At 43.7% G+C, this 17849-nt stretch overlaps 1 protein-coding gene across 4 annotated transcripts; it reads right to left on the reverse strand.

The window, feature by feature from the left end:
• Positions 1–596: 596 nt before the first annotated feature.
• On the reverse strand, positions 597–17830 carry LOC114429003 (bromo adjacent homology domain-containing 1 protein). 4 transcript variants are annotated; one of them, XM_028397835.1, is made up of 8 exons: positions 17646–17830; positions 9431–9572; positions 4011–5792; positions 2449–2807; positions 2035–2194; positions 1853–1932; positions 1062–1153; positions 597–844 (listed from the first exon to the last, which is right to left on the reverse strand). In XM_028397835.1, exons 3-8 carry the CDS (start codon positions 5770–5772, stop codon positions 655–657), a joined length of 2643 nt encoding a protein of 880 aa, XP_028253636.1. In that variant the 5' UTR covers positions 5773–5792; positions 9431–9572; positions 17646–17830; the 3' UTR covers positions 597–654. The 4 variants fall into 4 exon arrangements, with proteins under 4 accessions (XP_028253636.1, XP_028253635.1, XP_028253634.1 ...); XM_028397834.1 differs by lacking the exon at positions 9431–9572 and having other exon boundaries at positions 17646–17771; XM_028397833.1 differs by lacking the exon at positions 17646–17830 and having other exon boundaries at positions 2449–2762; positions 9235–9469.
• Between the last annotated feature and the right edge of the window lie 19 nt (positions 17831–17849).

Genomic DNA, 17849 nt, shown 5'->3' on the forward strand with positions numbered 1-17849 from the left:
CACACACACAACTAAGACAAACTCAAATCAGGTTGAAATAAGACGATGCTCTCCATGAGCTGTTCCTTCACTCTGGCTGGTTGAACTCTGTTAACACTGAGCTGACAGTGCAGGTTTGTGTTCCCCAGAGCACCTCAGTGCCGGACCATCCCTGAGCCTTTGGCTTACAAATGGAACAAACATGATTGTTGTGCTAAGATGCTTCAGGGGAGGGGGGGGCACTGTCCTGACAGTCACACAGCTCAACCTGGTGTTTATCATTCCTGCTGGAAACACAGGAGGGCACACAAAGCTTCCATGAATCCTCGGAGTGGAGTGGAAGGCAAAACAAAAACGATGAATTAATTTTCCCTTCCACACTCTTCCCAAACCTGAAAATATTGTTTTTAACTCACACATTCTAACCCCTCTGTAGTCACCTAAAGGGATCTGTGCTTCACAATGTTTGCTTTATCTGCCCCTCCCCAAAACCAGCCACACCCCATCGGCCCCTTCCCCTCTGTGATCGCAAGGTGCCCAGCAGAAAAGACAGGGGTGTTCAGTCAAACCCACCTGCCTACCCACGCCCCAAACCCCACCCCCCCTTCCTGTGCAGGACACGGGGGCTTTGTGATTATTAATTCACAAGTGTGACACTTATGAAGCGTGTACCCTTTACTGTAGGTTCTTTAAGATGCGTCCATAACGGAAGTCGTAGACGTGCCGGCAGAGATACACCAACTCGGGGTCGACATCTGTGGGCACACAGCGGTGGGAAGGTGGGGCGAAGTCAGGGCGGCAGGGCACGATGCTGGCACTGCCAGGTGGGGCGCCTTCGGCACGCCGCTTCACCAAGGCACAATATCTGGAAAAAGGTGGGGAAGCAAACACAAACATATCTTCATGGTACATGATACGAACGACGTCTTAGCATATTTTCATGGCCTAGTGTTCCCTTAAATTCATTCACAGTTGCAATGTCGCCGAAGTGTGGAAGGTGTTAATTAAAAGAAATGACTCCAAACCTACTGAGAGGACTTTCTGCTAACATCTATCACAGAGGTGTGTGTGCGCTCACTTACCTACAGTACTGAGCTAGTGGGAGAACATAGCATCTGTCTTCTATGCAGGCCACGCTATTTTCATCCTGATGTCGAGAGGCGAAAATCTCATTCTGAAACCAACAGCGGGTGTACAGTGTCACATCATGGTAAGTGTTTCCCATTGTGCAGAAGAAATGGCAACACCTTCTCGACTGTGAGCAGAAAGGGGAACCATAATCCTCCCCCCTCCCCCTCCCCCACGCTCGCATCCTCCTTGCTCTGATCAACACATGCCTACTCATCCTTCAGAACAGATCAGAATTTCCTAACACAGAAATTGTGCCCTTCGCTGTTCTTGGTTTTGTGCAAGACTGAGGTCGGAGTGATAGCATCATTTCTGGAATTGTGGTTAGACCGAAGAGCTAACCAACTATCAACAGTTTCATGGCTGCTGGGAGAGAGATAATGATGTCTCCAGCAACAGTCAGTGTGTCTGCATATTTGTGCAGAGTCGAGCGGTTTTTGTTCACCTCCTCCTGCACATTATTTTCATACATGCTACATACATCAGCACACCTTGGATTATGTATTTTTAGGGTGTGCTGTAAAAATATTTCCTCCCTTTTTAAACATGTTTAATGTTAAAGCACATGACGGTGTTATTGATTATAGGATAAAACTGTAATAAAATAAAAATAAATCATATTACAGTTTTTAATAAGAACAATAAATTATTTCAAATGAATCCATTAAATAAAACAATTTTTTTACTTCCTAATTGTGTGCTTGTTTAAATTATGACTCCTTGCTCTAATCCATTCAAACCTCACCTCACAGTGTGTGCTGGGATCTCGGCCTCCCTGAGTGTGCTCAGGTCGGTAGTACCAGAAAAGACTCATCATCAGCTCTCCTGAGGAACGAACACACACACACACAGAGGTAAACAATCTTGGCCATATGTCCCTTCGACCATCCATCCATAACCCCACCTCCTTTTCCTCATTTCTTCTACCTGTTTTGGGGTCCTCCCACAGTGCGGATATCTTGGCAACATATGGGAGGGATTTCTTCCTGGGGCCTGATCGTAGCAGCACAGTGTCTCTGACACGTATCACTTCACCATCCCTCTGCACTCCTTCATAACATTGCCGCAGGGCCGTCTCATCCTCTCCCTGAGACAGAAAAGCGCACAGTGAGGACTAATGTAATTGTCATTATAAAGACAAAAAGGAACCAGTCGCACACAGCTGTACGGTGAAAACATAATTATATTCTCCCTCAAGAGCTGATTGTTTTTTCTGCCACAGCAGCTGTTTGGAAGCTAACAGGTTTTGAAATATGAGGGAATAAATCATGCTACAAGGACAACCAGACAAGAAGCTCTCTAATATCTTAATCTACTGCAGTTTAATGACAAATAACGTACCGCAATGAAGACCTCCCTCTCTGTGGGAATTCCAACAGGCCTCCATCCATTGGTGGCGCGTCTGCGGCTGACTCTCTTTTGCTTGGTGCTGCTGAGGCTCGGCACCGGTGAGGTCTGCTTCGCCGCTAGCCGTGTGCGTCCCATGGACATGGAGCCATTGGAGGACTTGGTGCTTTTTGGGCATTCCTTGGCTAGCTTTAACTGAGCCTGTGGCTGCTCTCGCCCAGACAGAGGGGTCAGCAGGAGGGGTTTAGTCTGGGTGGAAGTGGGCACGCTGGATAGAGGGCAGCTAGAGATGGGCATGGTGGGGGGAACTAGAAGAGAGGGATTGTGATCACCCTGAGGGGAGGAGTAACTCTCTGGAACAAAAAGTAGCACTGAGTAAGTTTGACAATCATGTACTTAATGATAAATAATTGATTTAATAACAAAACATTTCACTGTTTGCTGCTACAGCTTTAATTAGTCTGGATAAAATAAGTGGATTAGTCAGTGCAAGGCTTGTCAAAATGGACTGAGAACTTGTTACACTACAAATTCTACAAGAATCCAGCTGCTTTGAAATTTTGGACATCGCCATGTTTGTTAAGTAACTGTATTGATAGATATGATGGCCATGTGGAAACATCTTGCTACTGACAAGGTAACCACGTGTTATGGAATAAGCTGTTTCCATTTTTCTGTGAATGTGACCACATTTGACAAATTCGTCAATGCGATTTGATTTATTTTCACACACATTGGAGTCGCCCCCTAGTGGCCATTAGAAAGATTAGAGATTTAAGACATTAAGTTACTTTTTATACCTGAAGTCTGCACCTACATAACTTCAACATTTACACTATGTGACCAACGGTAAATGGCCACTATGTGCATCTTAAAGCAGAAGTCCAGCAGATCCGCGGCTGATGTTGCATCGGTGATTGATTGTTTTTGATAAATTAATCAAATTAATCAATCAACCACCGGTTCGAAACTTCCTTTCATTGGCTGATTGTTACAGCTTTAAAGCATAAAATGAGTGTTTTGATGATAACTGTGTTTTTGTCAGCTTCCCATTTTAACACGGCACAGAAAGCTCAAAGAATCTTCCCAGTTTGTTGTGGAAAACACTTGCCTGTCCTGTGTCTCCTGATGGCTAATATTAGCCAGGTTTAAACACTTTAAATATGTACAACGGCAACCTCCAACTAAACACAGTATAACGCCATTGTTTAAATATTACAATAGGCCTTATCAGGATACATCACAAGTCAGCCCCTCCAGCTATATGTACTTTCAAAGCCAACAAAACAGGACAACATGAAACAGAAATGGTCACACTTGTTGGGTCTCGCATGTGGCTTGGGGCGTTTGGTTCATAATAACAAAGGACTCTTCAGTTGTGTTCCAGGAACAGCTCTATAGATATCACTGCATACTTTGTTTACAACATTTGTAGTGAATTTGAATCACGTTTGTCTTCAATTAGAAACCCTGAGTGGAGTTTGAAAGCGCTTAAACACAGCCTTGTTTCACTTGAATTACTTCTCAGTAATCAACTGTCTCTGTTTGCCACTCACCTGTTTTGATGCTGTGTGTGCATCCAGTGCATCCTGTGCTGAAAGAACAACCCCTGCTGGAGACGGGAGGCATGGCTCTGTAGGTGTAGCCGCTGATCCCACAGGCCTCACCGTAACAGGGCGAAGAGTTGCAGTAGGCAGGGTGGGACAGCCCCGAGGGATGGGACACTTGCCGCCCGAGAACCTTGGAGTCACTCATGCGATTAGGGCACAGACTGGAGGAGGAAAAGTTCAGAGGTCGAGAGGCCAGGCTGGCTGACGTTGTTCCAGTGTGTGTCGGGTGGGCGATGTGGACGTAGTAGCTGGAGAAGCAGTGGTCGGCGGTGCAGAGGCAGGGGTGTGGGCTGAGGGTGAGGGCTGTGTGTGGATGGGAATGTGTGAGGGACGGTGAGGTTACTAGGCACTCGCGCTTCACAGGGGTCATAGCTGAGTTAAGCGACTGATCATTCGACTCTGTGAAGGGCTGCTGGCCGAGGAAGAAAGCTAAGCGGTGGCAGTATTCCACTGAGCCTTCTGGGGGACAGCAGTAGTATGGGCTCAGTTCAGTCTCCAGCTGCTCTTCCTTCACTTGCTTCAGCGGGTATCCTAACATGCTGCGTGACTGGTAGCCTGGTTTGGTCAGTCGATGGGTGCAGCTGCCTGTCTCCCACTCCACCTTGGGCTCAAAGTCTGCCTTCCTCTTGCAGGTGGTGCAGCCACTGTGCAGCGGAGGGACTTTCTTCCCTTTCTGCTTTTGTGTGCGTCCCTTGGGTTGGAGTTTGACCCTGGAATGCGGCTTTGGGGTCGAGACTCCGGCAGGAGCCTTACAGTCTGATGTGACAGTAGCAGTGGGTGCAGTCTTTACTCTCTGCTTGCTGGTAGCAGAGGAACTTGTTAACTTCAGCAGGGCTGCAGCATTGAGCCCTGCCAGTCGCCTGGGTGTCGGAGCATTCAGACACTCCTGACTCATCCACTTGCTCTCGTCACCTCGGTTGACTTTGGCCTTCTTCACCGGCTTAGAGCTTTGGCACAGTTCAAGTTGGTGAGATGTGGAAGCTTTACTGGTGCTTCCTCGTGAAGTCTTCAGCCCCGCAGAGACGCCTCCTCTGGCTGCAGCTGCATCCAAGGTGTCCCCAGCGTTTGTGGCTTCGTCCTGTCTCCTGGCCTGTTTGGCAGCCAGCTGGGGGTCAGTGGATCTTTCAAGCAGTAGACTGTTCACAGCCTCAGCATTGAGAGAGGCCAGTCTGCGTTTACGTGGCTGCAGAACCCCCAGCCCAGTACATTCTCCATGACTTGGGCTGCTTGATTTTAATTTAGTTTTTGGTAAAGACTGTTTTCTTTCACTGCTTTTCCCTTTTTTGGATTTCGGCGGTAACTGTCTGCATCGGTTCTTTCCTTGTTTTTCTTTAGAACTCTCTTTTTTACGAACGCTTTCGTCCAGCCGGGTAAGTAGGACGTGGCAGCTAAGCCCTCCAGCATCTGAATTCCCAGCCCTCCCCCGTAAAGGATACAGCTTTCTGTCCCGTTTCTTCTCGCGCCTCCGGTCCAGCTTTCTGTTCTGATCAGGCTTTGTTGGTCTTCCTCTCTTGCTATTCATCTTCTTGGCCAGGACTTTTTCTTGTTTCATGACCTCATTTATCTTCTTTGTCCTGCCGAATCGTAGCGTGCGCTCAGCCCAGGCACCCCCCATCGCGCCACCATGTGGCCAAAGACGGCAGCCGTCCCACCAATCGGCACTGCTGTGGCTCTGCTGCAGGGAACCTTTCTGCCTTGCGTGAGTCATCACATGCTTCTCCGCTAGGCCTGGAGATAAGAGACGGTGGTCAAAACAAAACAAAAATTTGTCCTAGCTCCATAGCTCATACAATACACCATACAGCTGTTCAAACCACACAGTTTTTAATTAGTTCCTCAGAGAGCTGGTTCAACACTAACCATATTGCACATCTTTATCATCACAACAGTTTTGACTGATCATAACAAAGCTCCAACATGAGCCTTCAGCTAAGATTTAAACAGCAGCTGACTGTACATAAAGGAGCGTAATGATGAGTGAATTCAGCTGAGTGGCTTTGTGATCAGACTTCATATATCTGATCATATGGTGAGCCCCGTCATTATGATGTGTGTGTGTAGTTTATATTACACTGGAGAAACCAAAGCACTCTGTCATTCATTCACAGCGCTTGTTGCCTTATCACCTAGTGTGCACACAGCATGCAAGTAACAGCTTGTTACGGCCAATTGTTTCATCTGAAATGTTTAGAGTGAAAGAAAAATACCAAAAGGCTTCAGTACAAAAGGGAGGAAATTATGACAAATAAATAAGCTCACTTACTGTCATTTTTTTAATGACCTTAACAATGGCTTGTATAAAAATATGCGTAGTACGCAGAGGAGCTTTGCATTTACCATACGACACCCTGTATGTTATGATTCCTAAAGCTCCCAGTGAATCATTTAGCAATTAAACCCAATTAGCAACAAACAGTCAGCTGGGGAGTTTTTGTGAAAATGCTCCCTGAGCTCATTGTGAAATAAAAACAAACACACAAAAATGACTTGTATACTGTGTGTAACTGTTTTTTTCTAAATAACAAGGAGAGAAGAGAAAAAGCATGTATAAGTATGTTAATCTCCACGCCGTTACTTCCTATAATTAGCTATAATCGGATAACAAAATCCTCCTCGTTAAAAGACAGACTGACACCCATATTCACAGTGTGCGTTTGTCTCTCTGTCTTTCTCATGTTAAACAGGCTTTGCAATCTTCCTAAAGATCCTCCTGATGCTATCAGTGTAGCACAGTTTAATGTTCTGTACGGAGCTGAGCAGGCATCTGTTCAGACTCGTATGAGACACCAAGAGGCCTGATGGTGAAGACTTTGGCCTAACTGACGACTTATTAACAGCCTGACGAGATCTGTCAAACATGACAAACCCTTCCCTTCAGTCTGACCGGGCTTGTGCTGAGGCGGACTGAGAATGATCCTGGGAGTAGCCATTACAACTTTAGTGTACATTTGAATACTGAAAAACACCTTAAAACAGGAAAACAGTGCGCTCCGTCAGGTTTGTGTGTCTCTCTCAGTCTTTGCAATGTCACAGGACGGCCTCTCAGACTAGATGTAATTAGTTTATCAGTGCAACCTTGGTGGCTGAGACTGAAATTCAATACCTGAATGACACATTCAAACCTAACTCTCAGTGCTGCTTTCATCCTCACATTTCATCATAACACATGAAAAGAAAACAGATTTCTGTCACATGATTTAAAATTACCTCAATAATCTTAGCCTCTTAATTTAAAGCAACTTTCTCACATCAACCAGATGTTTTTTTCCACCAAGGAGAAGTGGAGGTGGGTAACCGCTGGAAGGAATAACCTGTAAGATATTATCTCACATCACAACAGCGTCCTGGCCACAACGGCAATTTAGTTCTTTAAACACAGTAACGCCTTGTGATCCTGCGGAAGTAATTTCATGTTTACGGGAAGATCAATGACCCTTGTGCTCTGTCTAATTGGTTAGAAAACAGACCATCGGTCCTCTCTCAGAGCATCAAACAAGCGGACACCCCAGAACGTGGTGTTTAAATGACGACACACAGCGGAAATTCAGTTATTAAACTCACTATGTGCACCGATCTCCAACATCAACCAGAAGCATGACAGGCAGAAGAAAAAAGGCAGCAAAGCAAAGACAAAAAACAGGCCACAAGTATCAGTCAGAGTTCAGCTCTGAATTACCCACTAGAAGAAGAGAATACAAAGCTAAGCATCATTCAGTGATACACCTCTATATTTGGGCCTGTTTATATGCTGGCTGAGGATTCTGATTGGTTGAAAGGTGCAGGTTAACATTCATAACACACACTCTAAAGAGACACCTGCTCTAAATAAACACACTCATAAATATGTGACACGTGACGTAAGTCTAAATAACCTCAATTAGCAGCAGTAATAATAAGAAGAGAGTCAGAGGGAGACATCAAGTCTGTGACAGACGAGGGGAGAGACAGAGACGGAGGCAGCTGTCTCACGTCATCACTGCTGGACAGACAGCTTCACTGTTGTTGTGCAGCATCGCTATTCTCTTTTTAAGACTGACAGCAATCAGCGAAAAACTCTGTTCTTAGAACTTGTCAGGATTATAATACACTCCAATCCTGTTTAGCTGGATGTTGCTAAGCAACGCAGACAAATTTCAGAAGAACATGTAAAAAAAAAGAAATCTGAATTAGCTTTATGTGTGAAATAATGACGGATATTTTTAGTTTGATTACATATGTCATATTGTTAAGTACCCGTCAAATGTACACAAAGAGTCAAAGAACAGGGCAGAAATAGCTTTAGAGGGAAAAAATGAATCCCCTAAAGACATTATGTGAACATTTAGCTATAGTTAATACATTATTATTATTATTATTATTATTATGTAAAGAGCATGACATCCTCCTGAATTTTCCAACTTCCAGCTTAAACCTTCTCTTATAGTTTTTTGCAGACCCTGATTTGTTGTATCTGAATATCTTTTTTAAATTACAACAAATATGACAACAACAAACCACTTTCTCAGCTCTCAAGTCCTGTCACAAGTTCACAAGTCGTTCAGGGTCACAAACCAACCGTGCACAATCCATCCATGATACACCTTACAGAACAAAACTCCACATCTCACCAATAACACTGATAATCACAGACTATATGTTTCTCCTTCAACTTTCAGGTAAAGCCACACACACACACACACACACACACACACATCAAAAATACACAGCCAGCTGGGTAAGGTGGCCCATTAGGATCACAGAGGGAGGCTCAGGTTAAACATGATGCGTTGGCACGCTGAGGTTTTATCATGAGGAGAATGTGGAACATTAGGTGTTTTCTTTCTTTCTGTTTTCCGAGGACTTGCACCGCTGCCTCGAGCTTGATCTCCAGCACCATCGGCTGAGATGTCGAGGAAGGATCAGCAGCGAGCGTCCCTAAATGAACACATTTATACGGCGTGTGTAAATATGTGCCTTCAGTAGGATGGGATACAGTACAGCTTGACGTAGCTGCCCATCTGAAGTAGCCAGCCAGGCTCTAAATACGGGCTGGAGAGGGGAAGGAGGGGGTGCTACCCGAACACACACACACACACACACACACGCACACACACGCACATACACACACATTAAGCAAAATAAAGGGCAGTCACTCCTCCTGATCACATTTTCTGACCGGATTGCTCATTACCGACACGGTGGCTGTTCCGATCCCAGTCCTGGTGGAGCGCTGGGAGGCTGTGGCACGTAGAAGCAGCCCCGTGTATCGCTTCTGGTGCACGAAGCGAAAAATGGGTTCTGCGCTCCGCTCTGGACGGCTGGGCAGCCGGAACAACTTCCAACATTCAAAGCAAAATAGCAACCAAAAAATCGAGGTGGTAACTTACGGATCGGCGCCACGCTTTCCTCCTGCCAGCCGAGGAGGTGGAGTGGGGGGGGGGGGCCGTCGAGCAAATCTGCGGGGAAGGAGGAGGAGGAGGAGGTGGGAGCCGGACTGGTGCGATGGCAGAGCTCCGTAAACTGGGAGAGCTGGGGAGGAGTGGAGAGAGAGGACGGTCGGTGGCGCTGCCTGCGAGATGTGTGTGTCTGTGTGTGTGTGTGTGTGTGTGTGCTCTTCCTGGTTGGGCTTCAACCGATTTGCAGAAACTTATCTGAACCAATTGCCGTGCAGACCGGCCTCCCCTGACTCCCCAGCCCTCCAATAACGGACAAACAGCTGTTTATTGTGTTATTGTGGATAAAAAAAAGAAGTAAATATTTGTTAAGTTGGGTGCGCTCTATTAAAACACACGGTGGTAACCCTGCATCATGTAGGCGATGGATGTGACTGCCCCCCCGCCGATACGACGACAGACAGCCTCACCCTGTCATTTGTCGTGACCACACCACGACCAGCCAACCACCAGACTGTGGACACACGTCTCACAGTCAACGGTGCGCCATGTGGTGCACGGTTAGTATACGTTCACAGAGTACAACAATCAATACACGTTAGAAGTAGGCGGCTTTAAAAGGGTTAAAATTCAGTTATTTTCAACATTAAATGAAGGTCATTTGATAATTATTAAACCATCTGGCATCAGATATAAGATCATGCACCTCATGAGATCATTTATAAAACTATAAAATGTGGTTGTAAACATCTTTAACTCCTGATGTGTCATTTGTTGCACAGACCGAGTCTGGATGGGGCAGCCTATACTTTACAGGCCCTTGGTCTTGGAATGACCTGCAGGCTATAGTCTCAATCTAGACTCCTTAGTCACTCCAACCGGTTCAAAACACAAGTGCACAAAGCAACAAACTGCTGCTACCCTGCAGAGTATTTGTCCCTTTTTGTCTTTTGTAGTGTATTTGTATTTATTCTTTGTTCATGTGGTGCAGTGACGTGTACTCAGCATCTGTCGCTGCCTCGGACGGTCACCATTAATGAAGGCTTTTCTTTTTAGAGTTCATATTTTTCTTATGCTTAAAAAAGGATAAATAAAAAATGTATATTAAGTTAACCATTAAACTAAAGTTAATTAGCACCTTATAATTACTGAACACTGTGTAATATGCTGAGTTTCTGAACAAGAGGAAGACCCACCTTAATGTTAAGCAGTATTTTAGGCTTGTTGCAGATGAATGAACCTAAACCTCTTCTCATATTTCTATCACCATCACCATAACTTGTTTCCAAAATGCCTCCTGAGGCTGTGTAAAAGTCTTAACTCCACAATGTGGGCAACTGTAACATTTATTTTTGTCAGATCTTTTTTTTTTAAATCTCAAAATGCCCAATTTGACTTCAATCCTGTCTTTATTAAAAGAAGATTCAGTGTGGATGTTTGAACTCTTGGCCCCCTGCTGGGTTCATACTACAACCACCCGTGTCACAGCACATGCTGCCTCTGCCTCATCTTACTCTGGCTTGATCTCAGTGAAAAGTATAAAAGCGTCAGATTCTGCCTGTGTTGTTTTAACTTTTAACCGATACAAACATAAACACACACACACCACCTTCTCTCCAGGTAGAGCCTTTCCTTCTGCTGCCATGGTGACAACACAGGACACGTAGGTGGCAGATACATATTCAGTGGTCATTTCCGAGGACTGGAAATATATCAACCTCATGTTACGTTTTCCTGGTTTTGACCAGATGATTCAGTCGACTCTCGTGAAACGAAAACAGGAACAGCTTCTTGGTGTTTTGACCACGGGAATCTTTTTTTTCTTCGACCAAGGCTCCACAGATCTGTGATCCGAACAATTTACTACTTTAACCAAAAGTCGGACTTTAAACACAGATCACATGCTGCCTGAGTGGAATACACAGTTATTATATCCATTCAAAAGGAACCCGTTACAGATGAGGATTTGTCTGTGATTGTCACAGTGTGCCACTTTTTGATCCAATCAGTTGTATTGTTACACAGAAAAAAACTAATGACACATGTTGCTTGTGGAAAGAGAAGGTTTGGTGTGGAACAGTCCTCAGCTGTGGACCTAGTATTGATTAGTTCACTGTGTGAAAGTAGAGTGTTCATCTGTTGGCCCTGTGTGTGACAGATATGGTGTCTGTAGGATGGAAGCGATCCTCAGCTCAGACTTGTGTGTTACTTTTTTTTTTTTTTTAATAATGACTGGCTTTTACATCAACAAAAAAAGAAAGCGTGGTTCTTGTTATCAGTGCTTGTTCTCCTCTGCTGGACGTCTTTACACTCAGCATGTCCTTAACATTCATGTCCACAGCTATTACATTCTTACTGAAGGAGTCTGCAGTGAATGATTTAAGATCTGGTGCCAACATTTACTGCCAGTGTGAGAACTGTGTGGATGTAATGTGCTCCACTAGGGCACCATCTGAGACCAAATAATGATTTGACTTTTTAATATGTTTAAAGTTGCAGTAATTAATATTCTTATATGACCACATGGCAGCTAGCTACTGCACACTTTATTTCTTTAAAAGGCACAACCGGACTCTTCAATCAATCGTAAAAGAAGTGTCTGAATGAGCCATTCAGCCTCTTATGATGTCACAAAGGGCTGAATGCCTGACACTCGCCTGCTTCAAAAAGCCGCCTGCATTTTCTTTACCAACCATACAATTACATTTTCAGCCTCCTGATCACTCAGCCTTTGTGTCACTATTGAAGTGCAGGATCTCTGACGCAACAGAAAATCTTTTGTGATACGCGACAAAACTAGCCGATCCTTTTCAGACCATTCTCACTTGTCCTCTCATTTGCCCTGCTGGTCTTCATCAAGCTTCTGCCAAGACTTTAGAAACAAGATATACAATGGGAAGTTTCCTAAGTGCAACACTGATGCCTCATTATGATCTGGGTTTCCATAGTACCAGCATGAAAGCCTCAGCAGAGGCCTCACTGACATCTTGGATCAGGGCTAAAACCAGGTGTATACAGGTATGGTGGAATTAATCATCTGTGACTTGTTCAAAGATATATTTTATGAAAATACAATATGTATTTTCATATTGTATAGGATTATAATTATAAATAGATACTGGAGAAGATTTTAAAGATGACATCAGGTTTCCAGCTACATCCATCTATCATCTGAACCCGTTTTGTCCTGCAATGCAGGGTCACGGGGGGCTAGAGCCTATAAAGTCATGTAATATGCAAAAAATTTGTAACTCCACAAAAAAGTTTGGTGTGTGGCGCAGAATCCGGCTCAGATGCCAGGTTTGAATATTCGATACGTCATCCTAGCAAGTTCATTTTGCAGCCATGAAGTCATTTTCACCTATGGTTGAAATGCGTAAATAAGTAATACGTAAATATAACTGGCATCAATCAATAGATATAATAAATCTTTACTGTGATAATACCTCACTTAATTAATTAAAAAAACATTAGGAATCACCTCTTCAGCTGAGCTGTTCAGTGAAGTGGAGACGAGTGCTTTATTCATCTCTTCATGTTGAGTAGGACTGTGACTTTAAAGTGTGGCTTTTAGTTTCCTCTTTCACGGTTTCCCGTTGACCTAAGAGTACTTTCTACTCAGAAAGGCTAGACAGACTAACAGTGAATCACTGTGACGATGGTATTTGAACCGATTGTTTCATTTTCATTTATATGTTTGTCAATATAAAAACCACATGACTCAATTTCTCACATGATCAGTCAATGTATGACGGTTTAGTCATCAGAAGAAGCAAAAGTCTCCTGCTTTAACTTGTTTGAGTCACTGTCATGCATTGGTGGGCTTCAAATACAAGGAGAGAAATGTAATTACGGAGCCAACCCATCCTTTCACTGCTGTGCGGAGAAGTGGGTGGTGAATTGTTTCTTTTTAAAAGCAAGAAAATGGTCACAGACACGAGGAAACACAAGAAGTGACGCACCCCTGGCAAACCATCCACACACATCAGGTTATATATCTGGTTGCTCTTAAAACAGACTACATGTGTCCCAGCTTCACTTATTCTGTAACAAAAAAAAAATCGAATTGATATCAGAAAAGTGTTACTGTGGACACAGCATAGCATAGCAGGGCATTGTCCAATAGGGTGTGAAACAGGAGCAGCTACAGGTTAATTATGAAATTAACCACATGTCATTAAAAGGATGGTTGAACACACATTGACACACGGTCAGCTGCAGATGTGCAAACGGTAAAGATTGGTACAACTAAAAGGTGTGAATGGGATGTAAAGCAGCATGGCAGCTGCTCAATTCAGTGTATAGGTAAAAAAAAAAAGGGGGGGGGGTTCTTCCGGACAATGACAGTAAATTAACATAAACAAGCCTCTTCCAATGAAACCGAGCAACCATGACAGTAATCTTTTCATCGAAAGGTGCTCCTGCATGAAGCTGCTCAAATGACAGCCACTGTAAACACACACACACACACACACACACAAGTGAACAAAATATTTGACTAAGACTTCACTCAGTGAAATTAAATTCACAGTAATTCAAGCTGCTCCGGATCATCAGACCTTATATATGCATAGAAGTGTGAAATATGACTTTGTATTTATTAGAACTTAATATACATAATGTAATTTAACAGAGGGTCAGACCAAAACCGTAGAAACCTTTCCATAAAATCTATTACACCCTAAAAACTATATGAGCTACCACAGCTATTTGTAATGATACAGGAACCTGGGCTTTGCATGTTGGGTGATGCTTAACAGAGATCCAACAGTCTTTCCTTTGGTGATACTGACTTGTTGGAGTCGTAAGCGTGAAAAAAAACCTCCCTACAGCTGACTCTATGCCATGCAACTGCAGTCCCCCTCTTGACCTCTAGGGGCCACCACCAAAGACAAGTTAAATCCCTACACTGCCACGTTAAAATGTACAGAACTTTACAGTAGAATCTTTTTTGTGACAACCATACAGGGGTAAATTTTTAACTCACATTTAGTTACACTAAGACTTAATATTTTTGCATAATTATGGGCGTGACTCCAGCACAAGCTCCATGCTTCTGCTCCACTCACACTCTATGACAGATGGAACCTTCCCACAGGAACCTAAAATGACATCATGCGTCACATCTCATCCACGGTTATATACAGTCTCTGACAACTCAGGATGTATTGTAAACATAGGATTTAAGTGAACAGATGGATAGTCCCATGTAACTGCCTCATCGTTCCATATCCCATCTCGCTACTTGGTCAATGTCGAGGCTGATATCCAACAATAATAGGATCAGTGCACCCCACGAGAAAATTGACAACATCAAGATGTCGAATGTTGCTCAACATTAAATTCAGCAGCCCAGTTCTTCACAATGATGTAAGGGGGAGGCCCTCCACGGGTGATAGATCCTTGAGACTGAAGCAAATATTGTCCAGTTTCTGTACAAATCTAACGTATAAGGTCACAGTATTTGACTATGTATGATCATAAATGTCAATGCATGTTTGCTGTAGCTCACTGAAGTGGAGCAGGTATTAGCTGCTAGATGCTGCACGGTATAGAGTTGAAGGCTCCTCCAAAGCAATACAATACAATACAATAAGTAAACCTCCCTGTGATGACAAAAAATACATTCTTGTTGACAGTTCCTCTGTGGCAAGATGCTCAAAGATAAATATAATTCCCTCTAGAAACTGACTAGAAACTGCAGCTGCAGTGTAGCAAACAATTATAAAAGCACATGCAGGATAAAATGTGAGTCAAAAACCAACACTGTGATATTAATGTGTAAGAATATAACATGATATTCTGCAATGTGAACACATTAAATTGATTGTATTACTATATAATAATGGTAATTATTTTATTGACGACTTAAACTTTAGATTTGTGCGCTGGCAGAAATCCACTGCTAACTCACAGCCGATTGCCTTTATGGCTCAGTTATTAGTCTTGCATGGCTTTTTAATGATGGGTCTAGGTGTGAGTCATTAAAAGACTTCTATATTACATTTTTTTTTTACATTTATGACAGCATAGTGAGGTGAGGTACGATGTTGGATCAAAGAGAGAACATGCTGAAGAATGAGTCCGCTGAAGAAACTGTGGAAGATTAATGTCCAACTACAATAAACGATTGTGTCACAGAGCGGGCTGGCAGATCAGCACACTGCAGGACAGCCTCATGGTCGCTCTAAAAAATTAGACCTGGCAGAAAACAGGACACTTTCAAACACATTTATGAACCACTAACATGGATGCTAAAGGTCGATCTCGGTGAAAAATAAACCATGTGGGAAAAAAAATGCCAAAATGAGCAGCTGGTTGAAGAACCTCGTCCCCTTCTTCTGACACTATGCCAACATTTTATTTCATAGTCACTGATCAGCAGTTATCATAGACGTCCTCTCTACTATATAATGAACTACTCAAATACTACATCTGTGATCTCTCACAAAAATGAGACTGGACCTCTGTGTCACTTTTCTATTCTGAATAACAAATCAAAACAATTTAAGATGATTACATTAACTGGACTACAAAATGCTTCTTCACTCAGTTTCCTTGAATAAAAAGAGGCCTAAATTCAGATGTGAGCTGGTGCTGTAATGTTTGAACTCTGCCACACAGTGATTATTAAACTTAGGTGTGACTTTTAAAGCAAAATTGCAAATCAAATCACAGCCTCCTGGCAAATCACTCAGCTCTCAGTTCAGGTGTCTGTAGCAAATAAGTTTTCTCTCAGACACCGCTGTGTGAGGCTGTGAGTCCATGAGTAGATCAGATCATCAGAAGTTAGTTCTGTGTCAACCAGCCAGCACAAATTAACTAATAATGTGAAGCACAGACTCACCTAAGTACTCTGATTTGTTTTATTCAATTTGCTGACCTTTAACTCTATTGTTTGCATTTCTTCCTATGACTGCTGATCAAATGTGTCTGTGATGCAAAAAGCTAGGAGAAACTATGTAGTTAAAAGGTCAGGGAGCACATTTAAAAGTATTACAGTAAAAACACTAGTTTGGTCCTGTATTGACAGACCCCTGGCTGCCTGTTATAACATTTTATTTGACATGTTTAGACAGTGAAGCAGTGTTCAAGCAACATTTTACTTTTTTGTAGCAGTTGGAGATTGAGCTGAAATGAAACCACGTTTACAGTTCGGGAAAAAAAACACCTAACAACTAACCACCTAAAGACAGCTTTAAATGTGAGCCAGAGTGCACAGTGACTGGAAACCACAAGTTCAACCTTTACCTAACCTGTAACTTGTATTTTAGACATCCTATTGTAGAAAAAACAATCTTTCTCTCCATCCTGCAGTGAGGTGAACGCACTGGAAACTGGCCTACCAGAGTAAAGGCACTGTTCACTGTTGTTAAAACCCATTTTTAATCTGAGTCTAAATGAACTGATGGAAATCTCCTCCTGGAAAGCACTCCTGCTGCTGTTCCTGCTGAAGATCATTCACTGACAACTCAGCCCTCGGGAGGTTTATCTCTGATGTCATGAAAGCATCATCATCATATGAGCTCATTGCCTCATCACGCAAACTGTGATGTGGACTAATTGATCTGGCATTTGGGCCACCTCTTCATTTACCTGCGCTGACTTCACCAGCGGACGTTGTGCCCCCCTCTCCCTCTATCTCTGTCCGAGTTCATGAACTGTTAGCAGCCCGTCAAAGGCCCGATGTGAATCAACAAGCAGATTACAGCCCTGAGAAGAAAAGCCACAGGCGTGTCTGTGCCATAAAGTTTGGAACCCATCATGCGCGCACACGCAGCCATACTCACCACCCCACACAGGTGAGCACTGCGCGCGTCCTCCCCGATAATGACAATATTAGTAAGCTCTGCGGTGTCCCTATCATTGACCTTGTTCCAGCCTATTATCGCTTTACACTTTAGTGGCTGCAACTACTGCTCGTGCTGGAGGTGGTGGAAGAAGAGGAGGAAGAAGAAGAGGAGGAAGAGGAGGAGGAGGAGGAGGAGGGTGGGGGCTATGATAACATGCACGGCCAGTCCGACTGAGTACCACTCCCTGGGAATCTCCTCCATCATCATGGCCATTATCTGCCTCTGCAACGTCCTCCAGACACGACTAAAAAGCACACACACACAAAAAGGAGAGCTGGCCATGCAGCCCGTGCTCCGCCTGAATAAAAAAAAGAAAGCGCAAAGAGGAAAGATAATGTGGAGCAGCCGCGACTTACCGTAACGTAGGTCTGTGTGGCAGCAGGCACTACCTCGTCTGGTTTTCGCTGGTGTGAGGAGCCAGTCAGGGCACCTTTATTTTCCAAATAGCTAGGTAAGACAAAGTCATCCGACCGGTTCACCGATGCTGCCCAAGCAGAAATAACGTCGCCGATGTTTCGCCACTCCACTTGAGGGTACCCCTTTTAGAAATCGAGCGAGAG

The sequence above is a fragment of the Parambassis ranga genome, chromosome 24 (genome assembly GCF_900634625.1).
Source record: "Parambassis ranga chromosome 24, fParRan2.1, whole genome shotgun sequence".
NCBI classification, from domain to species: domain Eukaryota; kingdom Metazoa; phylum Chordata; class Actinopteri; family Ambassidae; genus Parambassis; species Parambassis ranga.

What these genes read in the sequence shown, in the direction of transcription:
- LOC114429003 (XM_028397832.1), bottom strand. Translation starts at nt 9,388, where the DNA reads ATGTTGGAAGTTGTTCCGGCTGCCCAGCCGTCCAGAGCGGAGCGCAGA. An exon ending in GTGGGAGGACCCCAAAACAG is followed by an intron (nt 1,933 to 2,034) that starts GTAGAAGAAATG and finishes TTCGTTCCTCAG; the next exon opens with GAGAGCTGATGATGAGTCTT. An exon ending in CCACTAGCTCAGTACTGTAG is followed by an intron (nt 845 to 1,061) that starts GTAAGTGAGCGC and finishes ACCTTTTTCCAG; the next exon opens with ATATTGTGCCTTGGTGAAGC.